We start from the raw sequence: 22,936 nt of genomic DNA, 5'->3' as shown, positions 1-22,936 counted from the left end.
TACAGAAATAGGAACAGGAAGAGAGAAAGAATGGTAGTGTTCTATTTATCTGGTTTACTCACAGTTATAGCCATTTCCTTTCTATACGTACATCACCAGCTTCTCCTTTTTGGCAAAGCTATTATTTAAGACCAAAAACAGAAATAGTGTCACATGAGAACAACCCACACATAGATACCTGGCAACAGGTGTGATAGACAGTCCCTATAATATATACATACAATAAATCACATGTAAATCCCTAGGATATAGCTCTGATGGGCTAAAGCCATTAAGACATCTGATGTCATCAAATATCAGATTCAGAAAATGAAAAAGCTCAAACAAGAACTCTTGTAACTCTGAGCAGACATGGGTATTTTTAACTGATGTATTTGTTATACATTTCTGTACAATTTACTTTAAAACAACAGCATCAGGGAGCATTGCAGATTTAGACACCCTTTTGCTTAGGACAGTGATCTGAAACACAGAGGACCAATTTCAAGTATTACAGCAGACAAAAAAAACTGGGAGAAAAAGATAACAGAATCCCCTGCTTTAAATCCAACGGAGACGGTTGGGCACGACCTCAAAGTCTAAATTTCAATAACAATGGAAACAACCTCAAAGCAAAAACTAGTGACAGCAATCAGCAGGTTCTGGGAGCTGACCAAACAAATGTTCAATAATTACATCAACAGATTTTTCGTGTTTATCCTAATACTATAGAACACGAGGGGGCCATTCAGGATCGTAAGTCTAAAAATATACAGTAATAACAGAATGAAGCATCTGGGCATTTTTAAGAAACTGAGTTAGTTCCCTACTGAGGACAGTTTCGACACTTCTTGTGTCCTGCATCACTAGATTAGCACATCAGGGAAACAGACTCTCTGTTTTATCTCATACCTCGTGGGTTTTTAGAGGTTTTGTACAATTCTCTCTAATTTTCTGTTATGTTCTATGTGTTTGAGTTCAGCTGTTGGAGGTTAGAGTGGTTGGCCCACTCTGCACACTTCCCCACATTGAGGGCGGGACTTACAGCTATAATCTTACCTAGTTCTACACTCGGGGGCTGTAAGGTCTCTTCCGAGGTGACGCTGTAGATTAAGATATCCAGGTAGGATGCTGAAAATGGATGACTCCCTTGTAGGGCTGGGGCTCCATGCGGTCCAAATGGCAAGACTGTAAATTAATGTGGGCCGAGAGGACTACTGTTGGCTGACAATGGCACTTGCTAGTACCCTTTGCAGAGGTCAAGGTTAAGTGTGGGGAAGGAGCTGGCCTTACCCAGGCCCTTCAGTTGTTCATCTATCCTTGGCATCTGGTGAACATCATAGTGACCCATTGTTAGGCCTTCGAAAGTCTAAACAGAATCCCTATCTTTTCTTGTACCCGTTGGTCTTTCTTTAATAGACATGTAATCCTTCATCTAGGTGCACCGTGGCCGACACCTCAAGTTCTGGACATTTATACAGCAGCTGTAATCCCCATCTTGGACACATCTTGTTACTCCCCAGCTGCTACCACCTTCATTACAATCTCAGGCCTCTCCATCCATTCCTTCAGCATGTTCATCTGATACACCTGCCTTCTTTTCGTTCGACCAAAGAATCGCATACGTGACTGTCCCTGTCCTCGATATTTAGTATAACCCATGCCACATTGTCAGAATCTTGCTTGTTGAGATAGGCAGCAGAAGTTGTACTTTCAGGCCTGGGGACAGTTCCGGCTTCCAGGCACACCAATCATAACATATTTGATTTCTCTATCCTTTTTCTAGGTTTTCCTTGGCTTTTCCTTAAATGTCCCTTAAACGGTAGATCATCTACAGTGCATATTAAATGAATTGCCCTGAAGAGCAAAAGTAGATGCTTCTTGAATAGTTGTTCTGAGAGATTTTAGCTCTTCACCTAGTCCTTCTTTCCGTTTTGCTGAGCCACCAGGAAGTCCTTAAATTGACCCGGTTAATCTGCCACTTGCCAGGTCTGGTTTCAGTAGTTTCCCCAGTGGTTTGGGTTGCACCCTGCCACCCAACGTCTTCTTGCAGGGGAAGTGCTGGCCAGGACATGCCCTTTTCCAAAACCGTGAAAAGAAAACAATGACGTAACAAACAACAACAACAACAACAACACGGTATGTTGGGCCCTGGAGGGGAGGCTGTAATCAACCACACAAATATTCAAACACTCAAGCAGAGGGGTGGGGGGGAATATAAAAAAGTAATCAGAAAACAAGAACCATGACAAAGTCCACTCTCGAACTAGGGGAGAAAATACTACTACACAAAACGACAAAAAACTGTTACTCTGTAACAACCTCACTACTCTTGTCTCACCAGCTCCACTGCTACGCCTCTATGCCTTCGCTGTACTGCAGTTCAGCTCCACTTATATAAGGCACAGACTTGAACACATATAAAAGACATCAAAACAAAAAACAAATGTACACAAATATTTAAGTCCACTCACTACCATAATGGAGAATTCACAGAATTTCACAAAAAGTTAACAGTCAAGCAGGAAACAAATGATTATCATTTTAACAAAGGATGATCTTTTCCCGTCTTCGCCAGTTCCCCCCCTCTTTGTATAGTATGTTCCTCTGGTCGGGACTACAGGACTGAAACAGCCTGCTCTAGGCACGCACTCATCTCCAGGACCCTGTGTCGTTATGTGTAGTTCAGCCCCGTATTACACCCCAGATACAGGCGGATTCAGCAAGCTTCTACTCGGTTTAAACCTCTCCTTTCTCGTCTGGCGCTCTTGCTGTTAACTATCAGGGCTTGCAATGCATCTCAGTCTTTCCCTCCCCCCCCCCTCCACTGCGCATCCTATTGTACATGTGCACCCACCAGCTGCGAAATGATTGGGGGGGGAAAATCATTTTTTTTCCCCCACTTTCTCCTCCATGCATTGACAAACTGCTCCTGCATAATGAAAATGCTGAGCTACGCGACAGGAATCAGTCACACACCTCTGTGGCATTTGTTACACACAATTACTGATAATTCTGTAGATTGAATGTAATTAACAAACTATTCCTATTAATGTTTGCAGTATTGCGACCTGCATTATCTCACTTGCAGTATTGTATAATAATGGGGTTTAATTACATTGTTGCGAGTATTGTATGCATATGATAAGATTAGCATGGGAAAGCACTTATGGCCCAATAAACATTTGATACTGTACTGATTTATCTGACCATCACACACAGCTGTAGGACTGTAAGGATTCACCACACCACCTGGCCAATTTACAGAGCAGTGCTGTTCTGCATCAGATTGTCCCAAAAAATAAGAATACCACATACGGCAGTAGCTGATGCAGTATGACAGACAGAACTGCATCACCTACTGCTATACGTAGTGTTCTTAGCAAGACTTACTGCTACCTACTGACTGACACCTCACGCATTCTGGGTGGTTGCATCTGGATGTTAATATGCTGCTTTCAAATATCATCTTTGCTCAAAAGGCCAAACCACATTTTCGCCTTTGTCTTGATTCAAGACAAAAGCCTTTCAGTAATCTAAGCTTTGGGATTGTTTTGCACTTTTGATCATTTTTTTAAATTTTGTTAGGCCTTTGAGAAGGAAGTTATGCCAGCAGCAGATAGGAATGTCTGTAAGCAGGAGAGATGTCTGAGAATATCTGCATGCAAGGCAGTGGTCATCATGGAAAAATTAAGTTTTTCCTCACAAACATTGGAAATTCACCATGAGGGATAGAACTAGAAACTGTAAACATGATTAATGGCTCTTTGACTAGACAGAATGCTCAGATTAATCCAGTCCAGTGCCTCCATACCCTGGTCCTGAGGGTCTTGCTATTTTTCCTTAATTTCTGAACTTTGTTCCAGCAAATGGAACAATCTTTCAAATTAGACTGTTTTAGCATGATTAATTTTCAGGGATTATCAATAAAAACTGCACTAAATGTAATAAATCTATTAGTATAATAAAGATTATATATATTCACTGTATATGCAATATATCTGCCTCCTAGTTAATGACAGCTTTAGAAGATTTATCAGTAAAGAACAGAAGACCCAAAACTGAATATATAAATGAAGAAAACTGCAGTCTAGTTGCTCACAAATGTATGTTTCATTCATCACTGCCTTACAGGTCTTCTCATTCTTTAGCATGAGAATAAAGTGCTTCTTTGCAATCTAAGGAAACAATAAAAAAGGCTAAAAATAAATACTGTGGTTAATATATAGACAGATAATATGCAACATTGGGATTGAGATCTCTGTGACCAACATTTGAGCTTCATGATTCAACAGCATGAAAATTATGATTATGGTTCTTTCCATGAGCCTTATCTGCCCTCTTGTGGCAACAGATAGCAACAATAGGCCTTCAACAGAGGAAGACAATACAACCAGCAAAACTTAAAATTTGTACTGCCAACATTATTTCACTCTGAGAAAGTAAAATACCTTGAGCAATTATCCAACAACTAAAAACCTAAACAGCAGGAGACACCTGTCATCACTAAGAGCTAATTCTGGACTGTTGGGGCACTTTAACCAATTAGATTTTTTACTGCAAACTCTTTTTTCAAAATACAGAAAAAAGATCTAAATTACAATTGTAAATTACAATTACAATTTTAATACATAATACAGTATATTCAATATATGGCCCTACATATTAATAATAATAATTGCTTACACTTATACAGGTAATGGGGACTCCCCTCCATCACCACCACTATTGGCATTTACTAAAGTAAAACTACAGCTGTTGTATATAAATTGCAGTATTTTTTAGTATTACAACAATATAATCAGAGACCTATTGCAGATTGTTTTTGACAATCACACAGTCCCAGACAATTTTGGTTTTGATTTCTTGTTTTCTGTGTAGTAGAAACGGCAAAGCTAACATGACAGACATCCGACATCACTACCTATGTTTGATGTAAAACAAGCACAGCTGATCCAAAAGGAAACGGATCCATTTACTCTCCTTGCTGGGCACATATAAATAGGCTCCTTGAGTTAGCCAAACAAACAGGAATGCAGGATGAACTATGTTTACCAATATTAAATGTAGCATAAATTAGCATAGAAACGATTAGACAAGAACAAACTGGCAAAATGTATTGTACATATACATACACACACATTTTTAATTAAACTCAAATGGTTTTCCCAAAACATTTAATTTTAGATGTGTGGGGCAGGCCTACCTCTCCCCAGTAGCTCACGGGCAAACTGCAATGAAAAACCATTTTAGTAAAGTTCCACAGTATAAAAAAAAAACTATCACAAACAACCCAACACCAACCTTCCTCAGGAATCCCTTCATATACCGGACCTAGGCAAAATGAAGCCCAGGTGAGAATGTGAATCTCACTCTTCTCCACTTACCTAATTAACAAATTAAAAACATGTTAGAGTACAGTTTCCATAGGAGATGCAGGCCCAATCTCTCTCTCGTGACAGCTGAAACAGATAGGTCACTTCCGCCGGCCTGGCATAATGTTGTTTAAATTATATTGAACAATGGAAGCATGCATATTTCAAACCTTTTGCAGTCTGTTCAATTTCTTTAATGGGAATAAAGTTTCATTGGGGAAATTGTGCTCAATTTACAAGTTTATATTAAAACATTAGATGTCCTGCTCTATGTAATAACCACCCCCACACACACCACCCCCTTTGTCCAGACGGTATAACAAATTCATTGCAAATGACAGTGCAGACTTCATTAAAAATGATTCAAGATAAGTAGAGATTTAAGATAAACGTCCTTAATTCAGACTGACTGTAATGTATAAAAGAAAAAAAGGAAACGATAAATAAAGGTAAAGTACGGAAACCCTTCAAATAAAAATAACTCTTCTACTGAATTACAATATGTTACAACCCCTTCGATCAATTATCAATTAGGCCTACAGGCATCAGTTAACAGCATTCTATATTGCAGATATAGGAAGGTTTAATAGCAGACATAATTGTCTAACATACTAGCATTAAAGATAGGAAACATTATTATAAATTAGAAAATAGTACATAAGCATCAAACATACTAACATTAATGATGATACACCTCTGGCTCCTTGCGGATTCATCCAGCCCAGCCCAGATATTTGCGTTTCTTCTACTATTGAAGAATTTTGTCAAATAAATGATATACAGTATAGCAAGGGAAAAATATGAATATATATATACAAAATGTTAAAAAAGTATTTAATAATAGTGGTGATCATATTTCTCCAGGAAGTTGATCCCTCATGTGTAAAACGCAGAATGTCATTGGAAGAAGAGATTCATGATTTAAACCTTTTTTTGCCTCCATGAGAGTGAGTGTCAGGGCAGGTGTGTCAGTGACACAGACAGGTCACTCAGCTGTAGTCGACACCTTAGGATCCTGCAGTGGCTGCACACAGTGGAGAGTCTAAGGAGACAGGGGCAGGGAGCTGCCTTCACAGATCCTGAGCAGTGGTAATTCACATTTGTTATCATTCCAGTTGTTCAAAGAAGTAATCTGATCAGCAGTAGGAGTAGCAGTAGCCAGACAGTCCTCATTTTCGTAATCGTCAGGCTGATTTTTCATCCAGTACCTGAAACAGTAGTAATAGGTTTACCATACATAAACACTCACACAGCTCATCAGTTTCTCAGACACTGGTACTGGAAAACCTACTACATTTCCTTCAGTACAGCTGACAGTGGACACTGCTGGCGCCATTGCTGTCCTTCACCTGTCAGAACCAGCAGGATCTACACCTGGCCAGTAATGTCTAGAGGTCAGTGTGTCTGCAGTCTGTCCAGTAGATGTAGTTCAACACCAGTACCTACCACTGCTCTTACCATTCAATGGGTTGAGTGCCGTCCACCCAGATCCAGGTCCCCTCTGCAGCTGCATCACTCAGTCCCATCCAGTATTCCCCTCCTTTAATCTGCTTCTGGATGAACTCCTGAACAAAAGAGTGATGAAGCAGGAGTTATAAGATTCCTTGTACCACATGAATATGACCGGCTGAAAGAGCTCCTCTGGGCTGTAACCTTCCAAGGAGGAAGAGCAGATTTACTCTGCTCTCTAGTGCTTCCAGTGCTGAATATGTATTCCACAAGCTGCATGGTCTGTGCCCCTCCCTCTTCACACACACAAAAAAAGAAAAGATCCTGAGCGACAGGACAAACTGCAGTTTGTCGTACACTCAGCTAGAGATATTCACAATAGTGAACAACTGCCATGTTGTAAAGGATTGCCTCAGATTTCAGAACACAGATGTACAGTATGAATGCAAGGCGAGCTGTGTGGATTTTTCCCCAAAAAAATATAATTAGAGTAGCAACTGAGAAAAAAAATCATTAAGAAAAAGATTCAGGGTCTCCAATTGGTTTCAGAATCATGGCTCCTGGTGCAGGGTTCCATTCCTTCATTAGTTTTGTATCTGCATCTTGTCTGTGCCTCATAGGGCAGCATTTTTTCAGCACAGTAACACAGCCTCCTACCTGTTCAGTTCTATTGTTTATAACCACCAGATCAGCTCCCAGCTTCCTGCAGGCAGTGCGACTGTAATTCCAGCTCAGTGCATCAGTAGAGAAGTAGTAACACTTGGTGCTGAAGAGCTCCCAGCCCCAAGGACAAGGTCTACAGTCTTTTTCTGTAGAGTAAGAACAGACAACAGCTCATATCAGTTCATCTCTCTCTCCAGCACAGTGCATCCACCCAGCACATCTCTTCACTGTAGATGTTCAGATAGAGTCCCAGATCTAGTTCTGATCCCCCGTGATGAGTACATCTAAAATATTGTGAGCTATATATTTGGATTTATACCTGCTCATATCAGAACTGAAGCTGTAGTTTGGGTTCCTGTGGTTTCAAAAGGGGGAGCAAAGACTCTCATAATGAAGACACTAGCTGACATTTAGACAACAATATTAAGAAATTACACTGAAATAGAGCACACTAATACAAACATAAGAGTGCACTTCTTTCAAACAAGTAATGCATTCAAAGTATATTATATATATCGCAGAAGTCTGACAAGGTACAGCCAATGTGGGTAAAACAGGACACTACTGCAGTGCAACTGCAGTGATTTGTGAAGTGATCAATGTGTTCCCGATACTCTCAGTACAGTACATGGAAACCCTAAGGACACAATGAATGGGATAAAGACAGCTGACCCAGTGTGTTTTGGTCTGTGACAGGGCAGTACTGTTCCACAGAAAAATGCTTTTTCAGCTTACTAATCAGAGACTGGAGGATTTCCGTTTTGTTCTGCAGCTTGTCGTTGATTCCAGTCAGGTTGCTGTAGCTTACAGTCAGGTTCCTGAAGTCCTCCTGTAACTTGTTATGGGTTGCAGTAAGGTTTCTAAAGTCCACCTCTAATCCGTTATGGGCTGCAGTTAGGTTGCTGTAGTTCACTCTCAGGTGATCCAGTTCCTTCACCAACTTGGAGATATTCTGAGAATTGCCATTATCTGTGGAGAGAAATGCATTTTATCAAAACACACTGAAAGAGCCTATGTCCATTAGAAGTTAACAATTAAACCCGCAAGAACTGTTTTGTGCATTTCCAGCTGGCCTAAGTTTCTCCAAGGTCTTAAGTGGAAGTGTAACTCATGTATCCTGATCCATGATTTAGCAACATGAAAGAACAGGGGTGCTAGCTAATTAGGGCCATGGTTAATTGTCCATGGCTGACCTAACTGCTTAACTTACCTTGTTTACACCTTATATGGTAACAAATGGTTACTGTTCAATCCTAAAAATTGTTTTTGAATGAACATTTTGCATCTTCAAGAATAAAAGCATGGACTGTCCTTTGGAAACTGAATGACTGACCTGATAATTATGTCCGTTCTCCTTTCTTTATTGCAATAAAGAAATCATAACTCAAGTGGACTCATGACTCACACAGAATTTAGTTCAGGCTGTGACCCAAAAGTGTATAGGATATACTTCAAAGTTTGCAACCTATCCATGTCTCTTACCTATACAAGACAACTACACCACATGCATAAATCTACAATATCAAAACTCAAACTTCATCTAAAAACAGCTATACAGTACTCACAGAAGAATATCAGAACTATGATAGCAATCAGTAAGACAGCACACAGGAGCCCCAGACAAACTGCAGCCAGTCTGTAAGGAAGAGGGATGGATGGAGCTTTCACTGTGGACACAAAAACAAGAGAAATGCTTTTGGTTATTTGTGGAGTTCCACAAGGCTCAGTGCTGGAATCAATGGGTTTTCCTTGTAGAAGTGATAGAGTACTAGATTTGATGTTGACAGTTACCCAAGATGCAATGCCCTTGGCATGTGACTGGCTCAAGCCTGGATAGTTCTGCTGGGGTAGCTATAAAGTCATGCAAAAAACTGTTTCAGAAAACAAGATGACATACGATAACCAAACTGGCAACTAGGTCACTACTCTTCAAAAACTCATTTCTCCCAAAAGCCCATTGCATATCAGAATTACACTTCACAGAATCCAAAATTCCTTTTTGGAATGTGGACCTAGAAAGACAAAATATTTGTGACTCTCCACATCATTGAGAATGCAAAACACTGAAGTAAAAAACATTCCACTGAATTACAGTATAGGTCTAACTGCTAAATGCTCACAGCATAGTTCCAACAATGTGGCACCTTTTACTTAATAGGGGGAAAATTACTTTAATAGGCTGCTGGATTTGTGCTGAGTGATGAAGGGTCTGTCATACAGCACAAAATTGAAAAATACCAATATTTTGCTATTACAAAAAAATCAAACAACTCAGCTCTCTGTATCTGAGTACAGTTTCAAAATTCATTGTTGAAAAAAAAGACTTATAACTGACCTGGTGCATTAATACAATATTAAACTGTACTGTAAGGAAGTCACACCCACCTCACAGCTCTGCTTATCTGACAAAGAAACCTTTTCTATTTCATAAGACAAAAATAACTGACCTGGTTGTTCAGGAGATAGTGCTGTCTGTGCTGGGGCAGATCCAGCTGTCCCCACATTCTCATAGGTCACCTCATCCTGTTTCCCTGACCGAGAGAGAACCAGGAATTTAACACAGAGACTCATACCATCGCGGTGATGGTTTAAGACTGCAATGAGAGCTCTTTAGACTGGGTTGATCAGAAAATCATCAGTAACAGATTCATGCTTCGCTTAGCCAGGTGTTACAGTAGACATGTCTTGAAGATTCATTTGAGTTACATGTTTTCGAGCCATTTATGTCCGGATCTACTCAACGGCTAAATACGGAAACCGATTTGTCAGGGTACTGAATGACCCCACAGCTGATTCTAGATGTCCTCATTAGTACACAGTTCAAATTTATAAAAACTTGGAGAACCTTTGCATCTCTAGCATTCTCTAGCCTTTGAGGCTCATGTGTGGCGTTGGCCTCAATGGCCTTTAATTTAATGGCCTATTACCATTTCTGACCCTAGCAGATATTGAACGGTCCCGTTTTTGCATTGAAAGAATAAAGTAATCCAACATTCCTTTGCAGTATTCCCCAGCAATACTTTAAGGAGCATCCAACAGGCTCAGAACACCTGCCCATGGTATGACAGTCTAAATCATATTTCATAGGTTATCTATACAGTTAATAAGTTAGACAGTTATAAAATTCAGGTGGGTAGCTGCGTCAGCATGTGTAGGCTGCAAAGGAACAAGTAATAGGTTTATTCCATGCTGAAAAGAGAAGAAAGAAAACACAACGTTTCGGCCGTGGAGCCTTCTTCGGGTGTGAGGATGTGAGGAAGTCCCCACGTCCTCACACCTGAAGAAGGCTCCACAGCTGAAACAATGCATTTTCTTTCTTCTCTTTTCAGCATGGAATAAACCTATTTCTTGTCCCTTTGCAGTTATAAAATTTACTACAGTCTTAAATGACAGCTCCATCTATTACTTGCAACCTAAATTTACTTGAAATGGATATACCTCTGTGGCTGACTTACTGACTTAACCAGACTTTAGCAACAGGCTTCTCTAATGAAGCACCCGGGCATTTGATTCCCCTGCTTAATGCAAGAAGTTTCAAATCCCAAAAAGCTGTAAGCATGACTCTTAAAAACCTGTTAATCTCTGATTTGTGTTGCACCTGGTCTTAAAAATGTAAAATGCTAGTTGCTGTTTGACTCTTACGGTGCAGAGGGACACGCATGAGCCTCAAGACAAGTAGAACCGACATCACTGCCCACTCACTCCCACTTTCTAAAAAAAAATCCCCTCTTCCTCTCTGACTGGAAAGCGAGTGTAAAACTATCCTGCTGTAGAAGATCCAACATCCTCCCCATTCTGAGCATTGGGCTGAAAGATGACGAGTAAGAAGGTCTGACAGAGTTAATAGTTGTTGACAGAGTATGACAATAAAACACACATGGACCTGCAAGGTGTCTCAGACATTTTACAAGATTGGGCTTTTTGATATGAGATAAGACTGCCATTTACGACACAGAAGGTTCCCTTTGCTTTTAAGTCGAGCACCTTTTCCCCTTGGTGGGCCACCACCATGGAAAGATCTACACTTCTTTTAGAAACCACACAGTAACCACAAAGTGTTTAAAAATACTATGCAAATTTGTAGCTTGAAAACAGCTGTCTAAAACTATGCTACTAAAAAGTGAGCTAGTTATTTAAAAAGGTAACAAAACTGCAGAATGCAAACTGGGTTGAATTAATAAAAATTTCAAAACTGTAGTGGAAGGGAGTTACACCCACCTCCCAGCTCTGCTTATCTGGCAAGGAAACCTTTCGTATTTCATTGTAAGTAAAAAAAAGACTGACCTGGTGCTCCAGGAGGAGGTGCTGTCTGGGCTGATGGAGCTCTTGCAGTCTTCACCTCTGCATAGGTCACCTCATCCTGTTTCACTGATGGAGAGAGAACGAGATATTTAAAATATCTCCGTAGTGGACTGAGTTCTTAAGACTGAGTTGATTGGAATGTCTTCAAAGTTGGCTTCAAGGTCAACCAAGCTAGGACTTTCCCAAGAGTGTTAGAAGGCTTTGAGCCATTTCTGTCCACATCCCAACAGCAGAGCACAGAAACAGCTCTTATCAGGGTACAGCAATGTACTGTACCAATGACTTGATACTAGAAGCTTTCGTGTTTTTTTGTGAGCTGCATTGATTATTGATAAGAGCTATCCCTTCACTATTATAACTTTTCTTCTGGTCCTGAGTTCTTGGTATGTGGTGTACCATTTTGAGATCCAGCCGTTTTCCATGTGCTTCTTCCTATCCATGGTAGTGTTAGATCCAGAACATACACCAGCCAGCAGTAGGTTCAAAACAGGGTACACCCTGGATGGGATATCTGTCCATCAAATGGCTGACAGGCACACATACACTTATACCAGGGCCAAATTTCCCAGAGGCCAACTAACCTACCAGGATGTCTTTGGACTGTAACATCACAATGTGGGTTGCAGATTTTCGACCCTAGCAGATGCTGAAGGTCACCTTAATTGATCACCTTAAGATTATTGTAATCTAACATCCCTTTGAGGTGCTTACACATCAATACTTAAAGAAGCCTCCAGTCACCCAGACAACAGAACGTCAGCCATGTTATGACCATCTCTATACTAATGTCATTGATTACCTGTGAAGCGGCAATGCTTATTAATAAGACAGAATTAAGCGTTGCTGTGCTTTCCTTAATGAGGCCCCATCTCTCTTACTCATCTCTGTGGAGCAGCCACAGAGAAGCTATTCATGTACTGTAGCTTTCTGTTTTAAAGTGCTTTCATTCCGATGAGTAGCAGCTCCCAAATGGGGATGCGCATAGCCCTGCCTGGCTATCATAATGGATGGGTTATTCCTGGCACCAGGATGTTTGTAAGGCCCACTCGGATCCTTACAAACACCTAGTTTATGGTCCCAGGGTCAACAGGTCAATGTTACTCTTTCCTACTGTTTACCAACCAATCAGGAACCTACAGGGCGTGGTAACCCCACGTAGGTCTCAAACGCTCAAATGCTCTCAACCAATCACCTGTCTTTGCTCTGGGTAAAAAGACACTGCAGAGCTCAGAACTTCTGGCCACCTCCACATACCCTCAGAGACAATCACGTGACGGCCAGTGTTGTCTGTACAGGGACTGGAAGCTTGTTTCAGAAAAGCATCAGCCCGGGGAACACCCTTACCTACGAATTTTGATTCTGAGGTCTAGCCTGCAGCAGGCCTCGTGAAACTCTAACGGCCAAAGCGGATGCTTCACTTCATCATCGAAGTATACGTTTGGACTCTTGTCGACAACCTGAATAAGTTGACAGACTTTTTCTACTTCCTTCTTTCTGCGACTCGGAACTACACCAGGACTGGGTTGGCACCGAGCTGCAACAGAGCCTGCCAGCTGGTCTCGTGTCCATGCCCCGGGAAATACAAATCCATATCTAGATAAGTAACCCAATTTTCTACATTGCCGACCGAGAACTCAGTTGTACTTCAACAAGGGTCAATTTAAATTCTTGCGAGTAACGCATTTACTTATGAGTAGCTGACGTAGAATTCATATTCATGAAACAGTATAGCTGAACGGTATACTAAATGCATATTCACACACTTAAGAGCTAGAGAAGAGGATTACTAACAGTGGTATTGTGCCTTTCTTCACTTTCTGTAAAAACTCCAGGGCCCACGGATGGTGTTGTATTGCCGTTTTCAATTGCTTATTATTGCAATAAATTGAGTGTTATGCTTTTTATACGGTAATTTCCTTTTAAAAAAGGGAAGTAACAGACAGGATGTCTGTCTTCTCTTTCCTGGATAGCTGTCACCATAGCAGTGTGCACACGTCTTTGAGAAATCACACGTTAGGAAACATTGTACAATAGGCAAACTTGAACATTTCTGCGCACAATAGCTACACTACTGAGACTTTTAAAACTTAGCTGGCTAATGCAAAAAAGTGCTAGAAGCTTACATTTACCACACAGAGGAACAATTAGTTACTTGTCAGCCTAGGCTTGTCTGTAGGAGAAGAGAGGAAATGGGCAGAGCCAGCAGCACACAAGGACTGAAGGAAAGAGAAATTCATACAGATGCTTCAGCAAATGAACACTGCCTGCAGACTGAAAAAGGATGATGCAGACCATTCCACACACACAGAAGGTAATACAGAGGGATTTAAACAATGACTGAACACTACAGCGACACTGCATTGAGACTCACCCGGTGTTCCACGACTGCAGTTCTTAGAAAAAGTCACAGAGGAATACATAACCTCTTCCGACATTAAGACCAATCGATACACACGCACTGACAACAGAAGAGAGCAGATGGAGCAATACAGCCAGATGCTCAACTCTCCTTCTGAGTTGTCAGAAGAGACTGACAGAGAGGTTCACACAGAAATAGGAACAGGAAGAAAAAGTTGGAATGTTCTATTTATTTGTGTGGTTTACATACAGTAATACCCTTTTCCTTTCTACTTGTATCTTATTTGCTTCTCCTTTTCAGTGGGGCTGATATACTATATGGGCTGCCAATATTGCCACTTCAGAGCATTGTATCGACCGCACAATCTACATGGTATATGTGGGCACCTCCCTAAAATTGTATGCTTCACACTTGAGTCTTGTGTTTGTGAACTAGTTAGAATACATTAAATGTATTTGAATGTAAAATCCACTGAAAGTATTCCATACTCTATAGATGTACAGTCTTTAGTGTTGTCTCAGTGAGGCCAAAGAAATTTGCACTGTAGGTGGACAAAGTAGATTACTGAAGAGAACAGAAAGAAGTAAAATGCCAGCTAAACAAACCATGCACTGAGACTTGGGCACAGGTGCAATGAACTCCCTACAATATATATACCTATAATAGACCACATGAAAATCCCTGGGAAACGGACCTGCTGGGCTAAGGCATCCAAATGGAATCGGGGGTTGGGGGGGGGGGGGGGGGGGAAATCGCACTAATATTGATTTACTTCAATTAGCTTGTTTTAGAAATACAGTTTATAAAAAACATTTGAGGGTAGAAGCCACTACTACTACTACTTAAAATTTCAAATGGTCCAAAAACTCAATTCATCTAACATATTCAATTCATGACCACATCACCCCCAATTCGGACAACTTCCATGCATTCCAATTACCCAGCACATTCATTTAAAAAGTTTACACTTTTAAAGCCCTACACCCCAAATCATGAGCATCTCTTTACAGCCTATGTACCAAGAAAGGTCCTACACTCTGCTGAGGCCTTAGGTGCAAGAGTCTCAGGGCGTGCACATTCCATTGTCTTCGTCTACAGCTCTGGAACTCACTCCTTGTCAGTTTGAGAAATGTTAAATTATACAGTTTTTCAAGCCGAGGCTTTTTAAGCAGCAGTTGCCTTTCCTCCTTTTCCATATTTATTTTGGAAAGTTTTGATCGTGACACTGTAAAATGTAAAGTACCCAAACACAGCCAGTGAAAGCTTCAGTGGCGACATCAAGAAACTTACTCAGTATGTCTGGATCAGTCTTGTATAAGGAAACCAAGACAGTTTAAAGGAAGACTTAGTCATCATGTGAGTGTCCAACTTCCCCCGCAGCAACTGGGAAGTACTGCAAGGGATATTAGAAACTGAAATAAGAAATTGTAACCATGTCTAACGGCTTTTCGATAGAGCACAAACTGGAAAGAATATGCAGTATATCAGTGAATCACTTGAGCGTAACCTAATCCTACTCCTAAGGACCTATCTGCTCAGGTTTTGTGCTGAGCTCTGCATCAGTATTACCCCTTATTTAGGTAGCTTGGCAAATGTGCTTTTCCCCACTCAAAGCTGAATTTCAGAGCTACCCCTGGGGCATCCAAAGCAATAGCTTATTGGATGTAAATTTGATTTTGGAGGAAAGGAAAGTTAAGGTTTGCAAAAGAGGAGAGATGTGCAGAGGTGGATTCAGTGACAAATGGAGGGCACTTTTACAATTCTGCTTGAAGCACAGACCAAAATCCCAGAATGGAGTAAAGCAATAGCTGAAAAACATCCCAAAAGGTTAATTTAGGAAAGTAAGGGAGAATAATATTTTATAGAAAATGTGTATGAGTGAGGATCCAGTAAGTGTACACTACAGTACAGACACAAATCAAGAAAGGAACATCACAACCTAAAGGGTAAAGTAGTGTTTTGCATACCACAGGCTAGACAAGGAAGTCAAAGATGAAGCAAGATTGTTACATTCATGACTAAACAAGAACTGAAATGACTGGGGATTTCCCCCTGGCCTTTACCAAGCATGGCCCCTCTCTGAACTGGCTTCATCACTCTGCTCTCCCCCCCACTGCAGGTGTGGTGGGGAGAGTACACTGGTGGACTGTGTCTGCTGTCACTTCGTCCAGGTGGGGCTACACGGGGGTTTGATGAAGGGGTTCGCCATTATCCGTAAAGGAGTGTCCAGGAAAGCGCTATACAAGTGTAAGGAATAACTTATAACAAGAGAAACCATGTTCTTAAGTACAGGCCGAGGGGCCCATTCGTACCACCTAGCTGGCTTGGGAGGCAAAAATAATTTTGTTAGAAAACAGGGTATCGGCTACAACATGGCTGAGTAGCTTGTTCCATACATTCACAGCCTCTTGTTCTCAGTATGAAAAGCACTTCCACGGTTGTTAAAACAGTTTTTACATATGTTGTCAAAATCAGGTTTTAACATGTCAGCATAGGGTATTCCTCCAAGACATGGAACACGTACATTCACCCTTCATTAGACTTCTTCCACAGCAGCAACATTTTCTGAAGGAAGGTGAACAATACTCGACACTATTCCAAATGAAGCATTACAGGAGGATTACACAGATTTAAATTCTAGTTCTTACAAATCTTGACATTCAGAAGAGGTTGGCAGCAAACGCCTTAGTCTCTCGTAAGTAGCCTCTTCAAGTTCAATGTTTCCCAGTTTGGCATTTGTTTTTGCTGCCAGCATGATGAACTCCACTCATTTACAGGAGAGTTATTAAACATTTACCAGCTGTTTGCCCAGTCTTAATTTGTATAAAATGCAGGGATTTTAATCTGTTAATTTCCTACTTATACAAAAGCTACATGACTAGGGAAAAGCAGGGTCCCTTGTGGAGATCCACAAGTTAAATCACCACAGCTTGAGGGTTTATTCCTCATCTGTATCCCTGTACGTTTATTCTAAATCTAAGGAGATGCACTACCTTCAAAGTCTTTTGCCTGCGTACGTTTGAGGATTTTCATCCAAAGCATTCTGAAAGTTTAACTATACCAAATCATACGCTACACGATTACTAGTAGAGGACTTTGAACAAGCTGGTGAGGCAAAATTTAACTTATCTAATGCCACATGAAGTACAATTTCTTTCAAAATGTGGAAGTCACTTATTTTCTGCACCAAGTACCCGTCTTTTAAACCACAGGAAACCCTCACTCATAAGCGGGTGTGCCCGCAGATATTTTTAAAATGTCTCTGCGCCAATGTAGTCTGTGTGGGGAAACAAGACCCCCCTCATTTGTGAAATCTTCCACCATTTTAAAAGGTAAAAATAAACACATTGTATTTCTCATACAAGAATGATAAGGTGAAAGGAAGCCATTTTAAAAACAAAAGCTACATGTGAAGTAGCTGGTGTGTAAAAGACTATGGAAGTTTAACTCCCTATTTACCCATATACTCTTCAAGAACGCAACGGGTCATATTTAGGCAACAGCAGTTCTGAAAAAGCAGACAGTCACAGTAGCAGTACACATTCCAAACATTTTAATCTCTTTAAATGTTTAAGAGCACAGCTACAGTCTAGCAGGATAGTTATAAACAGGCAAGAATGATGAAGGAACAATTAACATTATGGAGGAAGAAAGAAACAACACCTCTGCCTCCACACTTCATGGCCCTCTGGCATGGAACAGGCTGAAGAGGGACTCATCCGTGAAGAGGACCTGATGCCACTGCTGACGGGTCCATCGCAGCCTCTGTCTGGCCCCAGCCAGTCAGGTGTGACGTCTAGGAGGTGTGAGCAGAGGGCCTCTGACAGGTCACCTTGCTCTAAGGCCAGCAGCATGGAGCCTCACCGTCCTGTCACTGATGTGGGCATTGTGTCTGCCGGCAGTCTCAGCAGCAGTACGGGTGGCAGATCTGAAACGATCTCTCAGATGGACCAGTCTGATGTGTCGGTCCTGCTCTGGTGTGGTCACTCGAGGGCGACTGGATCTTGGACAATCATCTGTCCTACCAGTCTGCTGAAACCTTCTCTGCAGTCGGGACGCAGTGGAGCGGCTCACTCCATAGTGTCTGGCAACGCTGGCACATGACATGCCTGCAGCATGCCGATGGCCCTCTCCTAACACCTCTTGCTTCTGGTGACATTCAAGGAATTATGGGATGCACAGAAAACCGATTAAGTGTAGCCTTTTTTTTTTTTTTTTTTTGCAGTGACCTTAGCTTTGAATTAAGGCCTTTTAAAAGTGACCTGATCAGGCATTGTTCCATCTGGACCTCGTTGGGTAAAAGTGCACCTAACAAGCTTTTGTGTGATTGGCAAGTTGCAATGCCTCCCTGCACAAGTATTGCTGGTCAGGGGGCTTAAAACAAATTGACAACTCCCCCATCAGTATACAAGCATACAAAGGTACAGGTCTTCTTTCACAAAATCATGAGCTCTCCGGGAACAAACATCGCAAGATACAGAACAGGACAGTATATGAAAGGATTCCACAAATGAGTGACAGTTAATTATTATTGCTTACACTTATACAGTGCTTTTCTGGACACTCCACTCAAAGCGCTTTACAGATAATGGGGACTCCCCTCCACCACCACCAATGTGCAGCATCAGTTTACAGTTTAGTGTCCCAGTCACTATACTGGGGCATTAGGACCCACACAGACTGCAGGGTGACACCCCTGCTGGCCCCACTAACACCTCTTCCAGCAGCAACCTTAGTTTGGAGGAGGTCTCCCATCCAGGTACTGACCAGACTCACAACTGCTGAGCTTCAGTGGGTTGCCAGTTGTGAGTTGGAAGGTGATATGGCTGCTGGCCAGATGAACCTGATCTTGGATCTCTTGGCCAGATCCAAGATGTGGATTAAAGATCCACAGTGTTTAAGAGACGGGAACCATTCATTCAAATTAATCAAATCTAAGTTTATTTCTCAAATGCACAACAATACAGCATGCAGCAGTAGTTGCTGGCAATGAAATTACTTTTCTGCAAGCTCACAAGAATCACAAAAATAAACAAAACCACAAAATTAAGGTTATGAAAACAGGGTTACATAACAGATAATGTTATAGAAATTGAATAAAACTCAATATGAATAGTGCTGCTATGCATCCATGGTGTATGCAATATATACACAAGTAGTGCAGTATGCTGAATACAATCGAAACTGTATGTCATTGCGGGTGATTTGCTGAAGGAGCTGCAGGTTGGCTATTTAGCAGTCTTACTGCCTGGAGGTAGAAGCTGTTCTGTAATCTGTTGGACTTGGACCGAATGCTTCGGTATTGTTTAACAGACGGTAGGAAGAAAACCGTAATTAATAATTTTATTCAGTCAAAGAAGGGTTTCATTGGGAAACCAAGGGCTCGACTGGAACTAAAACCAACAGTATGGTCACCAGGACCAAGTTTGGGAACCACTGATGTAACACAAGAAGGCACTTTGTAAAAAGTGACCTAAACCAGATCTGCTTAAAGAGGAACTACAAAACTTTTATATTTCAGGGTTAGAAAGAAACACCATGAGCATTTCAAACCACAAGGAAAGTAAAATGTACACAGTAACTCGAAAAACGTCCCATTTGCATCACAAAAGACATCATTTCAAGGTCCGCAATTTACAGTACTTAACTGAGCAATCAAGAATGAGGCAACAGGTGGCCCTACTCCATAGTAAACACGCAGGCTTGTGAATAAATCTGTTTAAATTCAATATAAGCATTGCCCTCAACCTCAAGACGACAAATACTACTCTGCCCACAGATCGCATTGGAAGATTTCTGCTGTGAAATGCCTGCTGCACAACCTGTTCTTATTCTTTCAAACACTGCAGTGACTAGTGAAAAGGAAGGGCCACTTTATGGCACAACTTAATTCATTTTGTTACCAAGATCCCATAACCAATCTGAGAAGTTGGGACTGCAGTTCCCCTTTAAAAAGGGAAATCGAAATGGAAGCACAAATATTTTCAGCCCGATATTAGAGTTCATGCCAACAAAAAGCAGTTACATCAGCAGAAGGACAGTATAAGGAACAATATTTGAAAGGCCTGAGAAAGTTGAAAGAGCAATATCAAATAAGAAGTTTCCTTAAATTCAATGGAGAAGAGGTGATGAAGATGCTTGCAACCCTGAGACCTCTAGGTCCTGATGGCTTTCTGCCAATTGTACTTAATGAAATGGCCAATAGCAAAGTTTCTTCCAGCAGCCTGAGCATAGGTGCAACACCAATTAATTGGAAAAACTCCATGTAGGATTAACCCTTCACAGAGAAGAGCAGCAACCTACCCAAGTAATCAGACCAATCCGACTTGAATTACATAGATTTGTATGTCCATACGGAATTCTGGGGTTCATTGCCATGAATATGAAATATGGGCCTTAACTTGTCAAGCATCTGCAGTATTTGATATTCAACAGTTTTAGATTCAGGAAGGTTTTTTTTATTAAGTATCATGTTAGACTGAGGAAGTTGTATTTAAAGAATGCCTGTTTGTGGAAATGAGCTGGTTAATGTACCTCAGTCGGCCTACAAAGATTCAAGAGAACGATTCAAAAACAGGAAGCCCTCAGAGATATTGACACCATCAGACCAATGTACTGCAGTTCCTCAGATAAGCTTCCACAAAAAGAAGAAACCTTCCCCAGACTTCGTTCAAGGCAGAAAGTACTTTCTACAAAAGGTTGTGGGGGTCAGGAACAAGCTACCCAGCCACTCAAACAATAAGGACATCACATTTTGAATATGTTCACCATGGCAAGCAGACAAAACATTGAGAAAAGCCAAAATTGCACAAAGATGCACTTCACCATTGTATCCTTCACAGAATTCTCTTTACCTAACCTTACTTTTCCTTCAGTGTAAAGCAGCTGCTCTATAAACCAATAAAGCTACCTGTAACGCACAGATTTCTGACACCCTGCATTCATGTTAAATCAGGGAGTCCCAGACTCAATTTCCACATTCCAAACACCTGCTTGGTTTCATCCTAGCTGGGCAAGTCCATTACACCCTTAAACAGCAGAGAACTCACCGGTTTCTAGCTTCCTTCATGATCTTCCTTGTAACCAGCACTTCTTAGTCAAACAGCTTGCTCGCTCAGTTAATCAGAAAGCAAGAATTAAACCAGAGAAGTGGGGGTGCATCAAGGATTAGAAAGCCCTTATTTAGATTAAAACAAAACTGGGGAGAACACCACTATAAAAGATTTTAAGAGGCTCTATCAAAACTACAAATGGAAAGTACAGAATAAATATCAAAACTTGATGCTGTGTTACTAGAACCGTATCATACCCCAATTTGGAGAGGAAGAGGCTCAAACTCACTGCTAAGAGGGGCAGCATCCTTCTGATTAGCCAGCAGGGGGCACTGTCTGGAGTAAAGGAGCTCATGTCATGTTCACTCCAGCACAGGTTACCTCATCACCAAGGGGAGATGAGTGCACTACACAAAATCCCTACTGCCAATTGCACGGTTGAGAGGATTGTCACAAAAAAATCCCACAGGAGAAAAGGTTTTCTCCATTTGCAATACACTAAAAAAAACATACAATTTGCCTAGCTCCCTCAGAGTACTAAGCACACTATGTTTCACATTTTAACTATCAGTAACCCTACTTCATGGCAGATCTAAGCACTCTTTCTAAAAAAGAAAGCTAGAGTGCTGTTAGCACTCCTTATATACTCCCAAATCCATGTGAACATCCCACATTCCAGTCAATTAAGTCATTATCCAATCAGTAAACTCGAAAATACAACAGGACTGCTTACAATGTAATGTCACTGTGTTCACCCCTGCAGCAGCCACTAGTGGTGTCCCCATGTCACTACACCCTGCCAAAAACATATGGTAGTAATAATAATAATAATGATAAAAATACTATACTTTATTTATATTGAAGATTTCATTACAGTGAATTTCAATGTGCGTCACATTAAAAAAAACTAAAAGAGAAATCAAGGAACTTAAAAATTATGAAGACAGAAAAAGATAGGTAATCAAAAGTTCATAGTACTGGTCCCAGCTGAAGCTAATTGTCTGAGATGATCTGAGAGGCCGTGCCACAGGCAAGGAGAAGACACAGAGAAGACAGGTCACACGTAGTTTGCAGTTTGGTCAACGGGACCTGCAGCAGATTAAATTGACCTGATCTTGACGGGGTGAAGTTGGAAAAAGAATAAGCTCTGTGAGGCAAGCTGGACCCTTGTCCTTTTTAGAGTATAAAAGCAAGGAACTATGCTTCAAAATCTACTCCCTGGTGGATGGGGAGCCAACAGAGCTATGCTAGAACACTGCACTGACACTCCAGTACATTAACACTGCACTGAGAGAGAGGGGTTAATACAGACACACTGACTGGACACTCCAGTACATCAACACTGCACAGAGAGAGAGGGGTTCATACAGACACACTGACTGGACACTCCAGTACATGAACACTGCACTGAGAGAGAGGGGTTCATACAGACACACTGACTGGACACTCCAGTACATGAACACTGCACTGAGAGAGAGGGGTTCATACAGACACACTGACTAGACACTCCAGTACATTAACACTGCACTGAGAGAGAAGGGTTCATACAGACACACTGACTAGACACTCCAGTACATTAACACTGCACTGAGAGAGAGGGGTTCATACACACACACTGACTGGACACTCCAGTACATGAACACTGCACTGAGAGAGAGGGGTTCATACACACACACTGACTGGACACTCCAGTACATTAACACTGCACTGAGAGTAGACGTTAATACAAACACCACAGTGTCAACATGGCACACACA

General features: G+C 41.3%; 1 protein-coding gene across 4 annotated transcripts; it reads right to left on the bottom strand.

The window, feature by feature from the left end:
- Window positions 1-4,662: 4,662 nt before the first annotated feature.
- On the bottom strand, window positions 4,663-21,770 carry LOC102686181 (CD209 antigen-like protein B). 4 transcript variants are annotated; one of them, XM_015337894.2, is made up of 9 exons: window positions 21,469-21,770; window positions 11,751-11,834; window positions 9,914-9,997; window positions 9,258-9,317; window positions 9,032-9,133; window positions 8,139-8,435; window positions 7,461-7,612; window positions 6,813-6,919; window positions 4,663-6,562 (listed from the first exon to the last, which is right to left on the bottom strand). In XM_015337894.2, coding segments are annotated over exons 1-9 (1,053 nt in total). In that variant the 5' UTR covers window positions 21,470-21,770; the 3' UTR covers window positions 4,663-6,396. The 4 variants fall into 4 exon arrangements, with proteins under 4 accessions (XP_015193380.2, XP_069038578.1, XP_015193382.1 ...); XM_069182477.1 differs by lacking the exon at window positions 21,469-21,770 and adding an exon at window positions 14,140-14,332; XM_015337896.2 differs by lacking the exon at window positions 21,469-21,770 and adding an exon at window positions 14,140-14,332 and having other exon boundaries at window positions 8,202-8,435.
- Between the last annotated feature and the right edge of the window lie 1,166 nt (window positions 21,771-22,936).

This window comes from Lepisosteus oculatus, chromosome 23, assembly GCF_040954835.1.
Source record: "Lepisosteus oculatus isolate fLepOcu1 chromosome 23, fLepOcu1.hap2, whole genome shotgun sequence".
NCBI classification, from domain to species: Eukaryota; Metazoa; Chordata; class Actinopteri; order Semionotiformes; family Lepisosteidae; genus Lepisosteus; species Lepisosteus oculatus.
Note: the sequence above shows the minus strand (reverse complement) of the source record. Positions and strands in the feature narration are given on the sequence as shown.

Coding starts and splice junctions, on each gene's coding strand:
- LOC102686181 (XM_069182477.1), bottom strand. CDS start 14,203: ATGTCGGAAGAGGTTATGTATTCCTCTGTGACTTTTTCTAAGAACTGC. Junction 9,134..9,257: donor CCAAGGGCATTGCATCTTGG/GTAACTGTCAAC, acceptor TTGTGTCCACAG/TGAAAGCTCCATCCATCCCT. Junction 7,613..8,138: donor CACAGACCAAAACACACTGG/GTCAGCTGTCTT, acceptor CTTACTCTACAG/AAAAAGACTGTAGACCTTGT.